Source organism: Solenopsis invicta, chromosome 14 (assembly GCF_016802725.1).
Source record: "Solenopsis invicta isolate M01_SB chromosome 14, UNIL_Sinv_3.0, whole genome shotgun sequence".
Classification (NCBI taxonomy): domain Eukaryota; kingdom Metazoa; phylum Arthropoda; class Insecta; order Hymenoptera; family Formicidae; genus Solenopsis; species Solenopsis invicta.
Window position 1 is genome coordinate 16738811 of NC_052677.1, and position 24170 is coordinate 16762980.

At 36.7% G+C, this 24170-nt stretch overlaps 4 protein-coding genes across 6 annotated transcripts; 2 read left to right on the plus strand and 2 right to left on the minus strand.

Annotated features, from left to right (window-relative positions):
* Positions 1–589: 589 nt before the first annotated feature.
* On the minus strand, positions 590–7205 carry LOC105207630 (protein prenyltransferase alpha subunit repeat-containing protein 1). Its single transcript, XM_011177190.3, has 3 exons — positions 7004–7205; positions 5926–6414; positions 590–2749 (listed from the first exon to the last, which is right to left on the minus strand). The coding sequence occupies exons 2-3, from the start codon at positions 6000–6002 to the stop codon at positions 1522–1524; spliced, it is 1305 nt and encodes a 434-aa protein (XP_011175492.2). The 5' UTR covers positions 6003–6414; positions 7004–7205; the 3' UTR covers positions 590–1521.
* A 202-nt stretch (positions 7206–7407) lies between these two features.
* Positions 7408–10679, plus strand: LOC105207632 (tubulin-specific chaperone A). Of its 2 annotated transcripts, XM_026132284.2 has the most exons (4): positions 7848–8036; positions 8464–9732; positions 9987–10194; positions 10280–10679. In XM_026132284.2, exons 2-4 carry the CDS (start codon positions 8883–8885, stop codon positions 10407–10409), a joined length of 1188 nt encoding a protein of 395 aa, XP_025988069.2. In that variant the 5' UTR covers positions 7848–8036; positions 8464–8882; the 3' UTR covers positions 10410–10679. The 2 variants fall into 2 exon arrangements, with proteins under 2 accessions (XP_011175494.1, XP_025988069.2); XM_011177192.3 differs by lacking the exons at positions 7848–8036; positions 9987–10194; positions 10280–10679 and adding an exon at positions 7408–7785 and having other exon boundaries at positions 8464–8962.
* LOC105207631 (U3 small nucleolar RNA-associated protein 15 homolog) lies at positions 10612–13568 on the minus strand. The gene is made up of 5 exons (XM_011177191.3): positions 13393–13568; positions 12043–12625; positions 11617–11837; positions 11044–11482; positions 10612–10953 (listed from the first exon to the last, which is right to left on the minus strand). Exons 1-5 carry the CDS (start codon positions 13480–13482, stop codon positions 10712–10714), a joined length of 1575 nt encoding a protein of 524 aa, XP_011175493.1. The 5' UTR covers positions 13483–13568; the 3' UTR covers positions 10612–10711.
* Positions 13569–14256: 688 nt separating this feature from the next.
* On the plus strand, positions 14257–24127 carry LOC105207635 (DDB1- and CUL4-associated factor 12). 2 transcript variants are annotated; one of them, XM_026132276.2, is made up of 7 exons: positions 14257–14433; positions 16646–17696; positions 17764–18219; positions 18302–18532; positions 18817–19101; positions 19480–19645; positions 20008–24127. In XM_026132276.2, exons 2-7 carry the CDS (start codon positions 17611–17613, stop codon positions 20161–20163), a joined length of 1380 nt encoding a protein of 459 aa, XP_025988061.1. In that variant the 5' UTR covers positions 14257–14433; positions 16646–17610; the 3' UTR covers positions 20164–24127. The 2 variants fall into 2 exon arrangements, with proteins under 2 accessions (XP_025988061.1, XP_011175495.1); XM_011177193.3 differs by lacking the exon at positions 14257–14433 and adding an exon at positions 15101–15723.
* The last annotated feature ends 43 nt before the right edge of the window (positions 24128–24170 follow it).

Below are 24170 nucleotides of genomic sequence, written 5' to 3' on the forward strand. Positions count from 1 at the left end.
ACAAATTGATATATAACGATCTGTAATACACAAACCTAGCTCATCGGAATTCGAAAGAATAAAGCGCACAACACCGTGTAGAACACTGTATTGTCTTTCAGTGTTATTAATTATTTATAAAAACTCAAGTCACACGCAAATGTACGCGACTATACAGTCAGAATATGTCATATTTATTACCGATCGATATTGCATCAATTAGCAAATTGTGCAGGACATTTTGCATCTATCAAGGAAAAATAGTCAAGGAAACTAACTATGGAATTTAAATTTAAAATTTCCAAAATTTTTCCAAGTGTCAATAAAATTCTACGAAAATCCATGATATTCAAAGATACAAAAAGAAGAATGGCCTTGAAATTTTCAGGTTTACCCGATAGTAAATATCTTCGAGATACAATAGGATGATAAAAAAAAGTAATATTTTTGGATTCAAGAGCGTATGGAGAATAATAGGAAGAGGTATTGATTATTACACATTAGAAATTCGATAGAAATACTTTCGGAACCTGAAAGTCAACTGGGAAATCATCTGGATAGAATGACGAGAAGGAATCAATCGCTGCAGGACGACAGAAAGAACACAATCTTAAAAAACTAGTATCTTCATTTTTTTCTCGTTCAATATTATATAAGTATACATAATTGTTCTCACGACCAAAAACTTTCACACTCCCCCCTCGACGGAAATTTCTCTTAGAGAGACAAATCCGCCACTTCGTTATTCGCATATTCTACACACTTCGTAATTATATTTCACTTTTACGTATCACTGGTGTACTCGATGACTCGTCGAATTCGCTACGCGAGCGAATAATGCGGGAGTAAGTTAAGTATCAATAACGATTCGATTTCGCCTATCTACATTGAATCCTGCTTATCGCAATCGTTCTCTAGCTACACGAAAGAGATTGCTTCACGAATCATAGAGTAATTTCTTGAGCACCAAACTAGAATATTTTAAAGTTACGAAAACCTTTCCTCTCCCTAAAAAGTACTCTTTGTAGATCTTTAAAATATTCCTGCAATAAGAAAAACTTTTCCTTACCAAGATTAGGTGGTAAAATACGATCCTTCAAGAAGTTTTAAGTTCACTATGAGAAAAAAATATTTAAAAAAAAGATATTCTCATAAATATATAAATAAATAGAAAATTAGAAAATATTAGATGAGAACACAATCAAACGTCTTGATAATATTTCAATAATACCAAAAACCTTAAAGAAAGAATAAACCATTTTTGAGGCTATTTCAAAATAAAGGCCGTGTATGTCACTGAATAATATTGCACGTATCGAACGTCTTACGCGATTTGAACGATAAAAAATCACCAAGAGAGAGAGAGAGAGAGAGAGAGAGAGAAAGAGAGAAAGAAAGAGAGAGAGAGACAAATCGTTTCAACGAAATTATTGCGCAATTCCCATACTTATTATTTTTGCGTTTACGCACCTTGACTTGCAATCAGCTTATCGCAGCTTATCGCGCGTTTGTCGAGCTCAAAATCTCGCGCGCTAATCCTAATCATCGTAAGCCTATTCTCTCAAGATATTTGCAAAATCTCTCGATGAACACTTTTTCTTGTGGGCGCTTGACTGCCACCTCAATGATATTGATGCTGGCGGTGCAAAAGGACTTGACGAGCATCACGTGTGCTGCCATTAACAGGTCGTCGTCAGTGGTGAAACGTTTGTCGCGAAGAAGCGGCGCGAGCGATGGCTCGTCGTGGCATTGAGCGTCCCAGAAATCGTCCTCGCGGTAACAGGCATGTTTCGCGTACGTGGCGGTGAGAACGGCGATCAGGTATGCCAGGAACCTGCGGTGGCACCACAACGTCTCGTGATTGTCGTACAAGGTGATGGACTGCTCGTTGTGCAAGCACTCTTCCGTCCAGTATGACAGCGCCGCTAGGTAACACCTGAGTTTGCGGATGTCGGTGGTCGAGTAACCGTGATCGCGCTCGAGATGTGCGACCTCGCGAATACGTTCCAGTAACGTCCGTTCGTCGTCGTCGAGCTCATGGCGACCCATGTAGAGGAACGAACCGTCGTGCCTGAACGCGCGATAACCGGAGTTGTCGTGCGTCTCCCTACCCGAGGAGACCACCGCCAGGATGTACTTTCGCAGCAGGAACTGCCGATAGGAATACGCACTATGGTCGGACACGTGCTGCCGGCACCAAATAAGCGTGTTCATCCATTCGCTGTCGAAACTGAGACGCCGTAGACCACGGGACTCGAACAGGGTCACCAAGTGCCGTCGATAGCTCCACGCGTGATAGTTGTTCGCGTAGCGATCAGCGCAGGTCTGCACGAGCTCGAGCTCGTCGTTGGCGAGCGCCTCGGCGACGTCTGTCCGCTCGGCATCCAGGACGAACGGCATCAGCCAACTGCGATACGAGAAAGCCTCGAAACACTTTGGCGTGTGATAGAGCACCGGCCGCGTGAAGGACAGCTCGTCGCGCGGGTCTAGCCTGCCGGCGCGTACCAATTCCCTCCGCATATTCCAGAACATGGTCACACTCGGATTGAACAGCAGAGCACCCAGCAGCCATCTCACCACGGTGCTGGGTTCCTCGCGCCGCTGATGACGCGTCCGCCGATACTCCAGTAGCCGGCGATACGTATAGATGTAGAGCGGCTGAACGCACCACGACGCCAGACCCAAGCTGTCCTCCTGATGAAACACCGCCTGATGAAACACCGGCGATCGGTTCTCGCTGTCCTCCATTGGCAGGATCACGAAGCTCCTTCTAAGGAGACAGAAAAGTCGCGACCGTAAAATTATCATTTCGCTTTGAGCTTATATGGATACAAAAAAAAATGTCTGTACATTCTTTAAGGTGAGACTCTTAAGAGGACATATATATCTAGATGGATCAAAACAAGACGTAACTTGTGAATCTTGTGTGGAAAAACAGAAAAGCCATAAAGAAATCCTGCTCATTTCAATATAAAAATTATACTCTTTCTATTTTAAATTTTAACAAAAGTAACATAAGATGACATCTCTATTCAAGTTTTTCTAAACCATGTTTTTAAAAAAAAATGGCGTTTGCGATGACCACTGTTGTTCCTACAACTCATCAGAAAGCAAAATGACACAAACTTTACATACAAAGTTCTAAATTCTATAAAATCGTGATAGCTGAAACCATAATATTGATATGAATAGTCGAATGATTATGATGATTTTCTAAATTTTAAATTTCTTATAGAGAATCTTAAATAAGAGATTCTCTGTTTTCATTGCGTATATATGTATGTATGCGAGTTTTTTGCGAGCTGCAAATTAGTGTCCCGAAGCTAATTCGTCATATCGCGGGAATTATATAAAACCTGTTATGTAAAATAGTGCTATAAGTAATTATGCACATACGACGTACGAGAAAACTTAATAATCACATGTGCTCGTATGAGAGTTCCCGTACAAGTGCTGATAGTCAAAGGAGAATAAAAACCGGGTGAAGACACGTGAGAAAGTGTTTTTTTTTTTTCGGTCTGTGATCGCCGACACAAAAACCGAAACCGATAAAAATAAACGGGCAATTAAAACCAAATGCGTTACGCAAGTGGAATTAAAGATCGTAAACAAAGCGCGATTATTAGCACTCGATGCTCCCCGGATGGCGCTACTTTACGAGCGCCGGACGCGGCCGATTATTTATCACATACGATTGTCCGCGTCTCTGTCGCACACATCTACATTTTTTTGTATCTGTTTTTTCTGCCCTAATCATAGTCGCGAATGGGAATTTATTTTGCTCTTGAGCTCGACAAAACCGAGATAACGAGATTAACGGGCGTTTTCGGCACGAAAATAATTGGGACCGCGACGGTTTTAACGAGCTTCCATATTTATACAGCATTTAAAAAATCTCACTCACAGCAACACGTGTCTCGAATTAAAGGGATAAAATGTAAAACAGGACGTTAATAATGCTCGGTCGTTACTCTTTACACACGTTTTGTGTTAAGCCCAGGCTTAAGAAAACTGGTTTTAATTATTCCTCAGAACAATTCGAATAAGTCATAAGAGTGCCGACCGTAATTTTCCGACCTCTATGTTACACCTAAATTTTATTACACCGTAATCTCGCGGAATAAAAGAAATTGCGCGTGCGAAAGGAATTCAAATAATTTGTTCGGATCTAAAAGCGAAGGAAGAGAAATATCCGTCGTTCATTTATATCGGTGTGGTTTCCTCAACCATCCATCTTCAACACGAGTGACAGGTTTCTTTTCTTCGAAATACTACGAATATTGGGATAAATAACGGTCTTTATCTCCTTCCTAAAAAAAAGTTTGGCATTTAAAGAACATGTTTACATTGGCAGACTCAGTTCAAGCTTGAATTACCAGAATTTCAGAAAACTATCTTGGATTACGCATAATAAAGTTAAAATAAAATTTTATAAGTGTACAGCTATAAAAAAGTATTCATTTTATACATGATGGAGTGTACACATAAAATGAGTACTTTGATTCAAATAAAATTAAAAATAAAGATAAAATTAAATTTGTAGAGATAAAGTATTTACTTCATACATTCTATCGTGTATAAATTGAGTACTTTTTTTATAACTGTAAAACTTTTTTATCTTTATTTTTATTTAATTTGTTATTTATTCAAGAGATTTCATAAAATGTTGGAAAAAAAACGCTTTAAGCAATAATTTTGGACTAAAATGCGAGGAACACATTATATTTGCATTGAATGTTAATATTCAAACATTTTTGTAATTGTAATACTATTTTAATAATAAAAAAATTTTTTTTTCTCTATTATTGTTTCCTAATAATATAAAAATGGTACCTAATTTTTTTTTTCATAATTCTTCTATTAACCGTTTTGAAGAAATTAAAATATTGTTGTTAGGTTGTTGAAATATCGATTAGTTTAACATCTGGATAGATCTGAAGATTATTGCAACGTTAGGTTCAAAAGGGTTAAATCGAGCAATCGTGCGCGCGCGCGCACGCTTCTCTCTCAATATTTCATAGATTATGATCTAGAGTAGTGGTCAATTACGATTGAAACGTGACTCGCGATGGACTCACGCTCAACTTTGCGGCTATTACGTCGGTCGCGCCGTAACGGCGAGCGGCGTGGGCGAAAGTTCGCGCGCGCGAGATCGATCGTCGCGTTGAAATCGCGTTAAAGTCGACTTCGCGCCCTGCGAGGTTGACTATCCGCGATCGCCGGTGCATGCTTTTTTTTCTCCTTCCCTCCTTTCATCCCGCCGCCGCCCTATGCCAGAGACTCCGCCCACGCAACTGCGCGGTTAGGACCGCGGTGCGTGTTTTCGTAGCCGGTATGTGGGTGTTGCAGTGCGGGCTCCGAAACGGGGCTCTCAACGCGAGCTATTTAGGTTAGGATCCGGCTCGCTACGAGAGGTCCGCGGCGATTTTAAATCGATAACGCGTAAATCGATAACGCGTATGTTATGGACTGCCTCGCCACACTTTATCACTCGCGTCTCCTTTTATCTAATGTCTAGAGTAATAAAATCGACGTGCGACGTTTCGATTCGAAGAGAATAGACGAGAACACGATCGTAAAGAGCGCGCGCGAGGTGTAGAAAACATAACCGAAAAGAGCAGATCCGACGAATTGCGGGAACGTTAACCGCAACGAGGGATCGTGACAGTCGTAACTTGCGCCGAGTTCAAAACCGCGATCATCGCGTTTATCGCATATACAGTCGGTCGTTCGATCCGCGGTGAGACGACGACGACAACGACGACGAACACGGTGTACCTCGTTGCATTTTCGACGGACGGACGGACTCTTTCGTCACTCCTCTCGGACCGATTTCGATCTTCGGTCTGTCAGAGAGAAGGCGCGGGCAAAAACACGCCGCGGGTGGTGTCCCCGCGGGGTTTTCACCGCGCGAGGGGTAAAAGATGTGGGGAAATGTACACTCACATGGTGGGATTCCTGCGGACGGTGTTCTCGATGTCACGGAGGATCTTCTCGGCGGCCGGGAACTCGTTGTCCACCATCGTGTGAGCCGCATCACATCTCTCCCTCGTGGACGTATCAATTGACGGCGGACGCGCCAGTGTGACCACACCACCCTCGCGTCCTCACCCTCTCACTCTCTCGCCGTCGTTTTCACCCTCTCGCTTCCCTTTCTCGCTCCCTCTTTCCTCCTGCCGCCGCAAATGGCACGTCGTCTCGTCGCGGTATATACGGCGGTGCGGCACTATGCTCTGCGGAAGCGCTGTCGGAGTGCGGTAGGTGCACGCCTGCACGCACGCACGGCTGCGCGCGACGCGAAGTCAGCCGCGAGTCGGGCCGGGCGCGCCGCTCAGGCTCGCCAACTTCACGCGACGCGGCGCGCCTCGCCGAGCGAGCGAGCGGCTACCCCACCTTCCCCTCTCCCACCATCAGCGAATTCCACTCGCACTTTTCCTGGAAATCGAGAAAATGCACATGCAATGAACGTTACAGTTTCTCATGAAAATGAATCTAGGTAACCAATGTCTCAATTAAAAATCTCATGCGGGTGTTTTATGAAAAAGCAATAATAAGTGAAATCATTTTAATTATTTCCGGTTAGCGATACCATCTCCTAAATTTATCATTATGATTGCGTTAATATATTTTATGTAAACCGGAATGGAAAATATTTATTTCAAGCTCGTTAGATCTATTGATTTCAAGGTGATTTTGAGAAACATTCGAAAATAATCGTAGAGTAAGAAACGCAGGTGCTTGAGCTGTCTATAAAATCCTAAATCTGACATGAAACGTCGACTTTAAACGCTCAATGCGAACAATTTAAAACATCATATGCCCCTAGACGATATAAACTCGAGTATAAACTTATTTTAATACTTCCCGGCATAATACTACACGACGTATTGCTTTATCATCTTCAGGAAAATTATCGCGCCACGTAAACCGTCCGACACGTCTTCATTGGATGAAGCGCGATAAAATGCTGCGAACCGTGTGGTAAGCGGACAATGCGAAGGTAAAGGATTCCAGATAATCTTACCGGATTCCTGATAACGACAGTCGCGCGTATCCTGCTGCTCGCTGCGCGATAAAGAGCAGCGGCGGCTTTTGCGTTTTCCGTTTATAGATCGCGATGAAACCGTGAAATTCACGAGCTCGCAACGTCGAACGAAGGACCGCGCCGCCAACTGACTGAACACCAGTGTTGCCAACTATTAAATTATAAACTCCGCTTCACTGTGAAAAACTCCAGAATATATTTTACAAAAAAAGCTAAAAATAATAAATCATTGTATAAAATTAAATATACATATCAATTTGGATCAATCCTTTTTTAATTTTTTTGCAAGTTTGCTATTTTGCTGAATATTGCGGTGAAATATCGATACTGACATTAACGATATTTCCCCCCCTCTGCCGTCAATCGAAATTGAAATCGAGATCTCGACAAACGTCACAAGCGGTATGTCAGTGAAGTGAACACGAGCCGATACATAACCCCACGCTGCCCCACGCGTTGTGTTGTCGACTACACAATTCCATTTCTATCGACTCGTCCTTGCCTAATAAGGCAAAAAAAGAGAAATAAAGCGCGGAGACAGGTCGATCCACGCGACACGCATTTATCCGACTTCTCCCATTTTTCGACATCCCAAAGAGACGAAGCGGCCGTTCGCGTACGATTATAAATAATGTCTGACCCGCGCATAAGAACGCTTAAGATTAAGACAGGAGTAGTGAAGCGCCTCGCGAAAGAGAAGGTTACGTACGAAAAAGAGGCGGCGCAGCAGCGCGAGAGGATACAAAAGTTGAAAGAGCAAGGTGAGGATCGACCTTTCAACTACGATAGAAAAGAGATACAATTCCCCTATCACGTGGTATCGAAACACTTGTCTTCTTGCTGCGTAATTTGTAGATAAGATATGCTAATATTGCAAAATACAGATTCGTTTGATGTGTAATATTCAATACGTAATATTTAATAGACGTCTTTATAAAAATGCTAGATAATTTTGTGTCCATTGGATTAATAGATAGATTTATTCTGCGTAATTGTTAATATTTATGGCAAGGTTAGGTCCACTTTCTGCAATGTAGATTAATTTTAGACTTTAAAGATGTTTTGACTGACAATATTAGCTAAAGTATTGAAATTTAAATACTGCAAACTCCTTAGTTTATTATTCTTTAAAATTTTTTCTAACCAAAAAATTTTAGCTGTGAATGTTTGAATTTAACAAACTTTGATTTAACTTGAGTTTCCCATTTTCTTTAGTTTATAGCTTTCCCTTTTTTTTTTAAGAATTAAAAAGGATTAAATTAAACCAAGGTTAAAATTAATCTACATTTATAACAGGAATAAACATAAGTGAAATTTCATAAGTGTTCTTTTCCAAATGTTTTAATTGATCTATCCTTTTGATAATTTTGATGTCTCTGGAATAACATCATTAATGAACTGTTAAACAATCTCATTAACAAAATGTATATACATTGTAGACAAAGATGGCTATGACATAAAGAAGCAAGAGGAAGTGCTTCAAGAGTCCCTTATGATGGTACCAGACTGTCAAAGGCGTCTTGTTAAGGCATTTGAAGAACTCAAGAAGATCCTGGACACCGAGCAAGATTTAAAGGAAATTGAAGACTATATCGAGGCTGAGAAAGTGCTGCAGGAAGCAGAGGAACAATTGCCAAAGGAAGGGGACATCTTGCAGATGTGTTAAAAAAAAAGTGCTCGCCGATAACTTTCGCTAAATTATTTTTTTAATATTATCTAACATATTTTTTTTTCTTACCTTTACTAACCTTTTACGATTGATTAATTTTACACTTACTATTATAGTAAGTATAGAAACTATTAGTCTAAGCCTTTTTTTGTTATCGTTCTCACTTGGATGCACATATATTAAACAAATATGTACAGTGATCAGTCTTTCCAGCAAAATGCTGGACAAACGTATGACAATGTGCATTTTAACATGTATTATCCGATAACTCAGCAACCATTCGCATATGACGTGAATTATGGTGGAAATACATATTATAATGTTTATCCAAGCCATGTAACATGTGATAACACTACTGTTAATAATGCGACGTCAATCGATAGAATAAGAACGAGACAGCAAGATGAAAAGGCCATTGAACAGTTCCTCCAAGAGGCAGAATGGGTGGTTCCTGCCAAAAGCAAACAGAAAGAGCCGTCTAAGATCGCGGCCGTTAAGAATGCATTGATATCAGTGGCCAAGTTGAACGAACAACTTGAGGCTGTTTACGCGGAACTCAGGAACAACGTTAATTTACCAGAAGCGCAATGGCAAGAGAAGGTCAGTGCCTGTAACGCTGCAAAATACGAAATCTGCGAAATATTAAAACCCATAAAAGATGAGGGTTTTTTGAATAAAATTAAGAACAATTTAGAGAAACGCAAGAAAAAGCGTACGAGACAGCGGCTTAGAAGAATGGAATGGAAAAAGGAAAAGTTAATGAAAGAAGAACGAAAAGCAAAATTACATGAAGAGGCTGACGCGTGGATCCGAAAGGAGCAAGAGCAAGCAGTGATCGAGCGGGAAAAACAAGATGAAAACTTGCGCAAAGACGCGGATATGGTTTTATCCGATGTTCGAAGCAAGAGGAACGATACACGGAAGTATCTAGGGATTTTGCAAGAACTACAGAACTTACGAAGAATCAAGATGAATATCGCTCGAGCAAGGGGCGAGAAATTGTCCTCAGCAGTTGAAGAAGCATTCAATGATACCATCGGTAGTGTTTTATTGTTTTAAATCATTATGTTTAAATTTCTTTCATGATAAACTTTTCAAAATGCAAGACAAAAATAGGCACATTAATAAACGTAATTAATTTAATTTTAATAATAAAAAATATAAACTGCTATTAATAGTAGTTTAATAGTAAACCGATGATAAATTATGCTTTGCCTTTTTCACACAAAAATATGACGTAATATATATTATAACTTATTATTCCATTTTCAATAATGAATGTATGTGTTACAGCTAAATTGACAGAACAGTGGACTACTTTGGATCGTGATTATGCAACAGAAGAACAGGAATTAAAATTAATGCTAAAAACGGACAATGAAAAAAGGATCGAAAAACAAACGAAAAATTTCTTTGATGATTGGGAGAATGTACTATTTGGGACAAATATATTGGCTGCTGAACAATCTTATAAAGATGTGGATGGTTTTGTTATGATTCGGTATGTTTTTGATTTTGAGACAATTAATTTTAGATATATCAGTTTTTCTTCCATCAAGAAAATTATTTTCTTTTTTACATTTCAGTGCTGCCTGGGATAAATTCATCAGTTCGGAAAATGATGCAACAACGATTCCAATTGGATGGATAGTGCCTGAAAAACCATCTTCTGCTGCTTGGCAAAAATGTCTCAATAAGGAGACTTCTCGAAATTGAAATAACGTGTTAATTTAAGTTTACTTCAAAAATAAAGAACAATTTGCTAGAATATTTTTAATTAAGTCGCGCAATGTATACATTACGATAAAGTTTTTCACTATACTTTTGCAAAAATTGTCATATGTACGAAAGAAATATTATTTTAATTGAAGAACTCAATTTGTTATTCTTCACTTATTCATTGAGATAAAAGTATGGCTTGTTTACTTCAAGAAATTTAATATTAATGTAATGTAAAATTATGTACAAAGAATTATTTTACAATTGTATAATATTTTATAAGTTAAACTATGTTACCTTTAAACTATGTTCAAGATAATATTACGTTCTGTTTGAGCGGCGTTTGATGGTTCCAAGCTTTGACTCTCTTTTAAAGTAGGCAAAGAAGACGTTTCAGCGCCAGACAAAATCGTCTGCATTGAACCTTGCAATTGCGTCAAGGCTAGAATTAACTGCTCTTCTTCCTGTAACTTTTGCGACAGTATAGCGAACGTTTTACGTACTTCCTCCGACAGTTCGTCCAAATGATCCTCGTATACGTCTAACAAAAAAGATCTTATTAATGAAAAAAAAAAAAACACGAGACTGTAAAGAGAGAGAAAAATCTAAAAAAGAAATATTTAAAACTTACCTAACAATACGTTTGCTACGTGCACCAATACTCTTCCAAAACGGATGCTACCGATGTATTTATTTAAAAACTTGATAATATTAACTAGTGATTTGCCGTTTCTACCAGCCAGAGCTCGTCTTAAGCCCTCGCGCCTAATAAGTTCCTGTGTAAGCGCCACGGTAACGTGCGGCATTTTGTTGACTACGTAATTCATCATGACACAGTCGAGCGCTTTGCTATATTGAAACTTTCGCAAGCAAGTATCGTGCTTGCTCATTATATCTTTAACTTCTTGATGCACGACCACATCGATACTCCGAACATGCAGATTTTCGCCCGCATGCCTGTATGATACCTTCTTGCGTTTCGGTTTTATCACGTCTTTTACGTCTTCCTCGCGTCTTCTAACGGAAATCAAACCATCTACCATACCGGCTACGACAGTCTCGTCACCTGCCTACAATTTAATGTTAATACATTCTATTTGCTTACATCAATTTTTATAAACCGTCGGGTTCAATAACAGTGATGATCAGTTAAAATATAAAAGAGAGCAGATTTTAACATGTAATAGCAAAAAAACTTTCTTACACTAATTCCTATGCTGAGAACCGCATTAGGATAGTCCAAAGCATGAAGGGTTTTATATGTTCCAGCATCATAAATTTTAACATGCCTATCTAATGAACCAGACATTATTCTATGACCATTAGAGGCGATTTTCAAACAAGTTACAGTTTTATGATGTTGTGTGATTTTTGCGAGCAATTTACCACCCGCGAGGGCATCCCATACTTTGATGTCTGTTCCACCTTGAAATTATAAAAAAATAATACAAATTTTTATACATAAAATACTACTTATATAAAACTACATATATATATATATATATATATATATATATATCTTGTTAAATTATTATACATATTATGTGCAAAAAACATGCAAAACTGTACAGAAAAAATTGTCTAACTACATATAAACATATATAAAATAATCAAATAATAGATATTATACCTGCAGACAAGAATATTCCTCCAGTTGGCAAGAAGAGTAAACTTTCCACTGGTGCATCATGATTAACACTGAGTATCTTTTTATTCGTCCTAGCATCATACATATTTACAATCTTGTCATATCCACCAGATAGCAACACATCAGTGGACACGGGACTCACTGTGCCAGCTCTGACATAATCCGTATGTTCATTGAAGCTTATCAATTGCTTTTCGCTAGGTATGTCCCATAATGCTACAGTCTTATCATCTGAGAATGAAGCGATATGAAGATCGTCGGCTGTGAAGAAAACTCTATGCACTGCAGCCTTGTGTCCAGAAAAGAGCCTCAACATGCTATTTGAACCAATGTTGAAGAGTCTGACCACTGCTTCCTCTCCACCGACACACAGCAGCTTGCCATCCCTACGAAAGCAACCTCCGTATGCAGCTTCCTTGAACCTGCTATAAGTTTTTGTAACCAGTTTGGTAATAGGATTATACAATTGTACTCGTACTGAGCAGGTCACGGCAAAATAATGCGGTTCTACTGGTGAGAAATCAATATAGTCTATTGGACCAAATTCCTTTATTAAAACAGGAGGCTGTAAATACATAATTACAATAAATAATTTATCATTCTCTAAATATACAATTTTAATAAATATATAAGTTAGAAATTAAATATTTACAAAGTATCTCTGTACACATAATTTGACAATTTTATCTTAGAATTTATTTTCTTTATCCTGCAAATTCCTGTAAATTTCCATTGCAGCAGTATTGTTTGTTTTCTTAGGAATTACTCTTTGTAATAAAAAGAATACTATAGTATGTACTCTCTTGCAGACTTTCTTTTTGAATTATGTTGTAAAAATTAATTATTACAAAATACAAAACTGTATTATAAAAACTGCTATACCAGATCAGGTAGAAGACACTTTCTAATTTTACTCTTAAGTTTTGTTTAAGAAATATTATTTAAAAACAAAAATTGCCAGCATAAGTAACTATATATTGATGTTTTATAATTACATTAGTATCATAAATAGTTAGACTACTCAGTGTTTGATTTAAGATTTTAGTTAACTCTGACTTATTATACATTTAAAGGCAATAGTTTATAAGTGAATCAATAATGTTGAGTAAAGCCAATGCATTTTAACTCAGATTGATGCTACTGAAAAAGAAAACTAATAGAATATTCTATAAATGAGATTTTTCTTTCTTTTTTTTTTATTATATCATTAAAGAACATAAATGCTAAGATAAAATGTAACAACTTGTGTTATAAATTTTTTATAGGTTATGTATGGCACACGTGGGGACATCAACAAATATCTCGAATCATTTAAGCCCTAAATATACATACCGTATATTTTTTCCAGTATATATTATCTTCGGTTAATTCCGGTCCTGTTCTGGCAAATACTTTGGTATTTATTTTTTTGAACGACGTCATCTTTTTAAAGTTATTAACAAATCTACAAAAACAATTCAAAATGAACGCACGAAAGGCTTTACGTCACGTTCACACTTAAAACATTCAGACTGTACGTAATAAACGACAAGCTTCGTTGATTGGCTTACAATCCGATGCTTTTTAGACTGACGTAGCTAGCAGCCAATCATCGAAGCTTGCTGTTCGTTCAAAATTTAACACTGTTTTTCGCGTGACCGATTGATTCGTTTCGTCGTATTGTATCGACGATAATTTACGCGAATGCAATGGAAACGAGGTGCAAATACCGAATTGTACAGCGCAGGCCCGGACGCGTTTGTTTCCGGATTCAACGGAAAATGGGTCATTCTTGTTTGTGCCGGCAAGTAGATCGGTCGATCGCTTGTGAGAGTCGTGCCGATCTTATGATAATAACGTCGTTGTAATTAGTCGTCGTCGGAATCAAATAAAGTGCTTGTCCGTTTTTCAGTACACTATCTTTGTGCTTTCTCGCCCTGCCTGATCCAACAGGAGTCACGGTTATAGGAGTCGGCACGTGTCGTAAAGTCGAAGCAATTACGTCGAGTTGAACCTTGTCGGAGTCGTCGAATCGTATTTGAAATAAGTCAAACTGTCGCGTTGAAACGGCCGAGATCAGAGTGTCGTCGTGTCGGAGATTTGAAACTTTCAGTACCATGGTACGTCGAAAGCGAAATGTCAAGCGTTCGTGCCAATATCCGTCGTGTCGCGTTCAATCACGTTCAATCTTTTCAATTGTTTCGCATCATATTCGTTATCTACTCGTATCCCGAGTTTCAGACGCGTGTGAGTACCAAGTGTTTCGAGAGTGCCGAAAATGATCGCACATTCGTATGAATCAAGACGAATCGTCGTGATGAGGATCTTGGACAGACTCGAACATTCGAGAACTGCGGCCGAGACGAAGCTGGACGAAGCGACCAGCGGCGAACGGTGAGTCAATTTGTATTCGCCCCTACAATTTGATATTTGTGCCTCGTCCCCATTGCATTCGCGTAAATGTTCATTGGTACAGTAAGACGAGACGAATGAATTGGAATGAATCGGTCTCGCGAAAGCGATTAGGAACGATTTGAAGTTGATGTTTGTGTATGCGCGCTTGGCGCTTCCTTCGCCAAGTGTGCCGACAGTCGGGCGGCGTAACATTGGCATCGTAGTGTATATTCACGTTGTAGAGATGGCGTCGTATCAGCTAAATCGAGAGCATGGCCACTCTCAGGCTTCTCTCTCTGGTTAGAACCAATCATATTAAAGAATTTTGCACAATTGCATAGTTCCTTTATCTGTTGAACGCAACCAATCTATAGGCCTGTTCGTGTTGCTGCCCTTTTTGCATTCAATATCTTCATCGTCTCTCTCTTTCCTACGGTCGAATATACATTTTATCTCATCACGAGAGTGCAAAAATTTTTAGGGATTTCAAGCAACTCGAACAAACCTATTCTCACCATCCCCATTATGTGCGTGACGTTACATTTCTTTACGCCACGAACTACAGCAATCGCAGGGTGGAGGGAGGGAATTTAAATGACCCGGGCGACTCGAGGGAACGGGAGGGGGGGGAACGCCAGGCTGATGTTGACAGTTGCCGTAGTGCACGTGGTGGAAAACCATTGTAAATCATCGCGCACGACTGACGTGCCGATCATTTTTGTCATGCTGTCGCGATAAACAGCTCACCGTGCCTCCCCCTCTTGCCCCACTCGGACGCCCGTTCCGCCGGGATCGGTGTGCGTCGACGGTGTATCGGCTGGCCTCTCGGGTTATCGAGGCGCTGAAGCGTCGCCTTCAACATGGCGGTGCCGTTCGTGCAGTCACCCCGTGCGTTTCTCCGCTCATCATGACCACGGTGGATCGTACTGGCCGCGCATCGTCTCACCGCAGTTCCAGTCGCACGGCACTCGAGATCGAGCGAGATCGTCGCCCGTGAGGAGCATACGACGGGCGTGCGAGATCGCGCAACGCATCATCCTGCGATACGTCAAGAGCGTGCATCGAGGAACGGACATCAGTCCCCGACGAACAGTTGACCTTCCTTTATAGAGCGCAAAGCTGCGTGTGCCGAGCCAACAGAAGAGACGCAACAGAGCTGTCCAGCTCGTGTAAGCCCGTGTGTTTCAAGTGGAAGAGGCGGAGCAATGCTTGTGGCTCGACCGTCGTAAATCGTCATTGTCGTGACTCTCCCCATTGTCCGCGTACGAAGAAACTGTAATTATTGAAACGGTAAGCAACGGTAAAAAAAAGGGGGCAAAAGACTCCTTTTTACTTAGATTTTTTTATCGGAGTCGTTTATCGTCAGAAATTTCGGAGTCACTGTTATGTACACGCGCTGCGGAGATGTTATCTAGTCAAAACAAGCGCCCCCAAGCAAACGTTTCAGACCTGTCTGAGGATAAAGAAAAAAATAAACATCCTGAGTCATATAGAAAAAAACGTTCTAATTCCTTCTGCCCATTTTTTTCTTTTCTTCAAAGTTTCTTTGTTCGAATGTCATTAAATAACATCTATGGTATATTGTTATACATCTTTATTTGGCAATTTCTGGAATGTAAATGTTCATCGTTTACATTTTGGTATTTACATTGTATTTACATAGAAATGCTAATTTTTGCATGTTCTTATCTAAGCATTGCCAATTCTTTGTTGAAATTGTTCTGAATTTATTTTGAAAGTCTTTTAAAAATTTAATTTGAAAAAAAATTGTTTTTGTACAATAGATATAATAAATATTATTTTATGATTAAACTTTTTTTATGTTTTTAAACTGAATTTTCCATTTATTTTAGATTGTTAAATTTACTAATTATTAATAATTATTAATTATTCCTAAAATGTAGTTTTAAAAATTTAAATTGAAGAAAAGAGAAAATGGATTTTATATAATAGATATAACACGATATTATTCTAAGTGTATATAAATAATTCTTATGATTATTTTTTTTTATGTATACTAAGTGTACCTAAATAATATAATTTTCATAAACATTTTTTAAAAATGTATACTAATTGAATTTTTCATTGCTTAACTTGAAAAAGAAAGAAAGAAATTTGATTTTGTACAATAGATAATAAATATGTATATAAATAATTCTCGTAACCATTTTTTTAAATGTACACTAATTGAATTTTTCATTGATTATTTTAGATTGCAAGCTGCTTATTGGTGGTATATCTCGACAGATCTTGAATCAGCCTATTTATAAATAAAGCTACGTTTATTGCATCTCTCACAATAGAGAGTGTCGACATTGATTGGAGAATTTGTACTTTATTTATTCTACAGAAACATAATCCAATCAATTACTTCCAAAGAGTTCTATCAGTTTGCAAGAGAAACAGGGGTCATAGAATAATTAGTAAATATCTACTCTACTAAAATAACTCTTTCTAATAACTAGTTAGATTAATTTATGGAACAAGAAGGTTTTACAGATTTCTTTTTATATCCTAAAGATGGTAATGTGAAAATAAAGTAGATCCACTTTTATTAGCTACAAAAGAATTTAACTAATAATAGAAATATAAAATCTCTTTACAATATATTTCTCTTTACAGATATAATAGTTAAAATATATAATCAAAATATTAAAAAGAGAGTAAAAATTAAAAAAAGTCTGTCAAAAGCAATTTGATCAGATTTGCATTCAAATTTGTACACTGTGCCTCTTCATTTTATCGTTGTTAGTTATCTTCCTTGCGCAAGAGAAACCAGGCTTCTTGCGAGTTTCTCAAAATCTTTTTGAAGTATCTTAGATACTTTTGAAGTATCTATATATTGCAATTTAAAAGTGAATTTATTGATTAGTCTCATTGCAGTCTGCCAAAATTTTGTAAGTAAATAAATAGTTAAATAAAACAAATAGAACAAGCAAAGAAGGAAGAAAAAAAAACGTTAAACTTAGCTAATACCTCGCAAGAGACTGCTTATATATAGTAAAAGAAATATTGTTCAAGTTGCATGTTGCCAATATACGATCTTTTTTTCTTTATTTGACATAAATAATAATTATTGCTCTTCTTTGTTTAATAAAATTTTCTGTTCAATAATAATACCCCGTGTTCCTTGCAAGTTGCCTGAATATTGTAGTCTATTAAACTTTTAATATAATAATGGCTGAGACACAAAGAATGACTGTGTATGGGAGGCATCCTCCATGTGCCAATGGCAGCAGGCTGGACGAGCGTCGGGCTAAGAGGTAAAAAGCATTAATATAAAGTTAATTTTAACTTTATGCCATAACTGAATTGTCTGTGTTCTTTCAGATTGGCATTACGACACGAGAGAAATAGGAAGCCGGACAAGCCGGATGATTTTGTATGTTACGAATCGAGCGACGACGAGGCTGAGACGGTGACCGAGGGCAAGCAATTTCTGAGAACGTCCTTCAACTTTGTGGATTACGTGCGCGCACGCGAGACGAATACGCGCGAAGTGCGGAATATCAATCAAGAATACGGATCTCGTCATATATTGACACACGATCTGTTTAAAGAATACTCTGTCAGTCTGAACAACATGAACAAAGTATTTTGTTCTCAGTGGTTGAGTGATAGACAAGTGGTATTTGGTACAAAGTGCAATAAGCTTATGGTTTACGACGTAGCGACGCAGAAACTAGATCAGATTCCATCTCTTCATGGAAGACAGCTCAGTCCAGGAGGTAACGTTATGCCAGAGCAGCAATGTGGTATTCATTCCGTTCAAATCAATCCTTCGAGGTGATTTCACTTTTTTCTTCTCAACATTCAAAGAACTAAAAACTTCCGAATTTGTATACATTAATCTGTCTTTGCTTTATAGAACTCTTTTATCCACTGGAGCGAGAAATAGTAACGAAATAGCGATATACAGATTACCGACTTTGGATCCAGTTTGCGTCGGCGAAAGCGGCCACAGGGATTGGGTGTTCGACATGTGTTGGTTGGACGATGAATTTTTAGTGTCGGGCTCTAGAGACACGAAAATGGCTCTGTGGCGTATTGATAGTGATCTCGCTGAAGCTCCCGATAAAGCGGATGTGCCTACACATAGGTAGAAAAATATACAATTCAGAATTTGATCTTTTCTGTTAGATTAAAAGAGAAAAATTAGAACGATTTTTTTAATGTTGTACATCAAAGTAGATTTATTATTTTTTTTTTTTTTAATTCAATGTCTTTACAGTGAGATACTAGAAACTTGGTAATATAGGATCAGAAATAATTGTCGTTATTAATATTATTTTTATATAATTTTTTTATTATTAATGCTATTATTTTTTTAGGAAATAATTATTAATTATTATATAATTTTTAATAATTATTACTTTTATTTAGATTGATTCAACCTGTTTGCGTGAAGGAATGCAAATCTGCGCAGAAAGTGCGTGCACTAGCATTCAACAAAGCGTACAAGGAAATTGCGGCGTTGACCCTCAATAGCTTTATACATATCTGGTCGGCCGAATCCTTTAAACAGAAAATATCTAGAAAACTGCCAGCCTGCCAGGAAAACGTTTGTCTCGCTGTCCAAGATGATGGTGTTTACGCAATTGGATGTAGGTCTTACACTCTTCTGTTGGATGCACGTACATTGCAACCAATTAAAAAAATACCATCAAGGTAAATAAAAAAAAATATTTTTTTAGTATATTACAAACTCACTTAACCGCTTCGTGCACTAGCCCGAGATAACTCGGGATTATGAATCGCGCTTTTTTCCGCGCGCCCAAATTATCTCTGGAGGCTGAAATCAAAGAGGAATAATTTTCTCTAGCCCGAACATTCTCGTGCAAAGCGTGTAAATAGAGTGGGGTATTGTTGAGTCGAGAGTTTAGAAAAGTCATTAAAAAATTGGTGAATTTTTTAACTCTTATTTGTCAAAAAATTGGCGCATGAAGCGGTTAATAACCAATAAATTTTTGTGGATACAGATATGTAGATAAGATATTATTGGCCTTACTTAATAATTGTTAATAACCAACAAATTTTTGGATACAGATATAGCGGCTGTGGCATTAGATCAGCAAGCTTTCAAGGATCTGTTCTAACTATCGGAACTGGTCTAGGAATGCTTATGTTTTATGATGTTAGAGCTCAAAAATATCTGGAATCTTCTATAAATTCTAATAGGACTGTCGTATTAAAAGCTTCGAAAGGATATGTGGTAATTCTACCTATGTTACATCTTTTAATTCACATATTTGCAGTTGATAAATAATTAAATAATTGCATTTTATAATGGCAAAAATATTACGAGATTATTCTTTTGATCACCATAATTTTTTTTTATTTAAATTAATTTTGGAATTAAATGTTTTTTAATCACAATATATACTTGTGCATTCAAAGTCATGTACTTATACTTTCATAGGAAAGTACTAATGACAATGGTAATCACACGCATGTGATTTTTTTAAACATTTTTTTAATTAAGTTTAACATTTATTTTGCATTTACATGTGTGTTCGATAATTCATTTTATATACTATTATAGAATACGATTTATTCTATTCATATTTATTCCAGTTTCCGGACGAGGAATATATAGATGGTTTTCAAAATGTGAAGTACACTCCCGCCATTTACACACACTGTTATGATGCATCAGGTACTCGATTATTTACGGCAGGTGGTCCATTGCCCGCAAATCTGTATGGCAACTACGCAGGCTTATGGCAATGAAGATTTAAGCGAATAAAACAAGTATGATTGAATTACTAAATTAAATAATTAGGGTATAAGTTGTATGTCGTGAAAGACTTGACTGTTCGATTATTTCAGAATTGTAAACTACATATGTGTTTAAAGTTTCTTATTAATTTAACGTTCTAAGTCTCGAAAAGACGATAAACTTGTCAACAAGATTTGTGAATTATTCAATTCATTAAGGCTCCTGTCTACTCACCGCGGTTATATTGAAAGCGTAACTTCATAAGTAAGAAATCACATGTAAAAATTTTATTCTTGGCATTCGTAAACAAAGAGAATTGATATAAAACAGAACAATGTGATTAAAACACTTGTAAAATACGAGTTATATTTTCACATTGGAACACATAATAACGAAATGACACAAGATAAAATTTTATCGTCAACCTATCATGTTTCACGCCTATTAGTTCTAATTTTGTCCACGATGATAGGTCAACGGAGTTCTCGGCTGAGGCGCCAGGAGTCTTAATTTTTTTTAGACGATGCTTAAGCTTACAATATGGACAATTTTTGTGTAGAAAATATTTATTTCTGTAGTAATTTCATAATTTTGTTCTAGCGTGATTCAAATGTAAGGAACTTCAATTTTTTTTTGGTTTATATTAAAACAAAAACAATTTGGTGAAAAGATACATAAATAGCATAATATGATATGTGATAATTCAATTAATTTTAATAAGTGAATTAAAAAAATATTTGTTTTTTTTTCGCTAATCGGAAATTTTAAAAATCGGATATTTTTAAATTATGATGAATTACTTTTTCTAGAAATTGAATTTATTTATAAGTAAAAATATTAAATTATAATATAAAAGAATCAACGCTGGTCGCTATTTTATTACGAACAAATAATTCAAGAATAATATCAATTATATTTAAATATTACACAAGATGCCATTTTCACGTTCCATTAGCATCATTTGATATTTTGAGCGAATATGACGTAATTGAACATTTTTATATGACAATATTAAAATTTATAACACAAAGAAAGATGTAAGAAAAAAATTATTAGTAACTACGAGTGTAATAATTTTAAATTATTTTGATTTATTCTTAAATTATGTAAAAAATTATTGAATTTTTCAAAAAAGTACGTATTCATTTCTGCAATTTGTATTTCAATCAAAATTAAACAGAAAAATACTGCTACAAAAACTTCACTATACATATATATACAATATACCTTGGTTATATTTCCTAAATCATTGTAATATTATAAAAAATGTGTGACAATGTTAAATTATTTCAAAATGTTATATCTATGAAAGCAATTGCTATCTACAAATATTTCTTATCAGATATTTTATTTTTAATAATTGAATCGGAAATGATAAAGATATCAGATGATATGTGGAATTTTATGTTTAAAAAGGTGAAAATGTGATTTGTAATTTCTGCATGCAATTATATATGCATTATACGCATTGTTACAGTTTTTTGAATGTTGATTATAATATAATTGGAAATCATAAAATTGCAAATCACAAAAATTTTCTACAAGAAAATTTGTCTCTAATTTAATTTACAGTGAATATGATATATTATTTATATATCGTATATATATTTACGCTACATATGACAGAAAAAAATTGTCAACGAACATTTTATAGTGACGATTAAGTTTCACCGAACTTATTGAGTGGAGGTTGAAACACTGGCCTGAAAACAGCAACACGCAATGAATTTTGTTTAGTATATACTTATTTTAGCGTAACGATACCACAATTTTGACCTACATATTACTATCTTGTATATTATAAATTAATACCGCAAGGAAAATCCCCTGGCTGGCATCAGTTTTTTACTACAATTAACTACGAAGTGTCCGACGAATGTTATTTAGAAGAATAATAGCTTAAACAAGGAGATTCTAAATACATCAGTAGCACAATAATCTAGGAATATGTTCACCTAGGAATACATATTTTATATTTATTCATCTTTATTACTTAGCTTCGAATTAGTTATTAGTTGTATTTTTCCGTCAGCGTTTGGAGTTTAAATATTGAGTTTAATACGAGTATAATCTGGCTGTTCAAGTTTGACCAAGCTGGTTTGATCAAGCGTGACGCTTAGCTCTCATCACGTCTGGCGCACGTTGGAGAATATTATGGAATTAAGCGCGTGCATTTAGTAACAAAAAAAAGCGTCGACCTGTGATTATGTAAAAATGCCGCGTTTGTTGTGTGCAATCGAAAATAGCATTTGTTTCTATTATACGCTTCATATGCTGTATTCCCCATCGTCATCTCGTCAAGTATCTTACAACGTTAGAGTTCGACGATTTTTAGTCGAACACGCTCAAACACGATTCAGGAAGTAAGCTCCCCCCTCGATTTAGCATATAAATATGCTGTGTAACGCGGCGTTACTTAAGCGAGATAAGATTCACCTAATTGAACGCATCAGTCGTCGCGAGTGCCGCAATTTGCGCATTCTAGTATAGGGTAGCACATTTACGAAGCGAAGAAATCCAGCAGCAATGAAACATTAAACCGTCATAGTACGTAACAAGCATGTATGTTAATAAAATATATTCCCGACCTGCATATTTATGAAAGTGAGAATGAGAGAGAGAAAGAGAGAGAGAGAGAGAGAAAGATTGCAAGTTGTTAACGTATAATAATTATAGGGTCTCACAATATTACGATAAGATAGATAAATGTGTGCATTGTATCCGATAGCTCTGTAGTTACACCGATACACGTTCATCTCTCTATGTAAACGAGCCGATATACATACATACATAGGATTTTCACTGAAGGATGTGAGGTTGGGCATTTATTTCGTAAAAAAAAAAACAAGAGTAAAGAGAGGATCCGTCATTGTTTAGCACAGAGTTTCCCAAACTTATGTGAATCGCGACCCAGTTTTTAAAACAAAAACGTTTGCAATCTGTCTAACTTTAGGAATTATGAAAAAACGAGCAGTCGGATGGCATAAATTGATTATTTATACTATAATACTTTCCCTTTTTAATTTTTTATTAAATATAATTATTTTATTTATTGAATATACTTTTATTTTATTTCAAAATGTGAAAATGTTAAGCATATTTTCTATTTTATTGATATATTATTTTTAATATTTTAGTTCAAAGCAAATTATTTTTATGTATAAGAAGTTTAATAATTATAGTTTGTTTCACAATTTGACTTTGATTCTTGTCATAACTAAAAAATTTTTCGCGATTCAAAATCTGTTCGCTCCATCAGTGGGTCACGATCCATGTTCTGGGAATCCTTGGTTTAAACGTATAATCGCAGAGAACAGCTAGCGTATCACACTATGCGTTCATAATGTGTACGATACTTATGAATATTTGAATCCAATATTTTCCATGCCCGACATTTTACAGCGGCCCGAAATGCTGTATGTAAAAATTTGTGTCATACTCTCTCTCTCTGACAGGCGTTTAAATTGAATATTTTAACCATAACACACAACAGCATCTCTGATAGCCTATTTTTATAAATGAGCAATAGTCAACGGGTAGCTTCTCGAGAACCTTACTTGGCATCGTTTCACGTCCCCCCCCCCCCAGATTGTTTGGAAATGTACAAGACAAGCAGAAATTCGGATTTCAGACTGCTGCCACATCCGCTGCATTCTTGATTTGTAACAAATAATATATAAATGACAAATTGATAATTTTATACTAGAAACACTCGTATACACGACAGTGCGGTTTGAATGTTTCAGTTCGTCGCGTTAAAAGCTGTTATCGTAACAGCGTGAACATAAAACTAACATAGTGGCAGGGTTTGAACAGTGACTTTTGATAATTTTTCATGACACACGACAAAAATACCTTTGCACGCGCACTGCAATTCGATCGAATGAGGAAAAACGACGGATGAACTTATATCATTGTGACTTTATATATGTGCGACTTCTATATCTATGTAAATAAATATAACCAAGCTCTTGAGACTGATACGTGGTTCTTTTTTTCAGGATGTAAACCGCAGCAG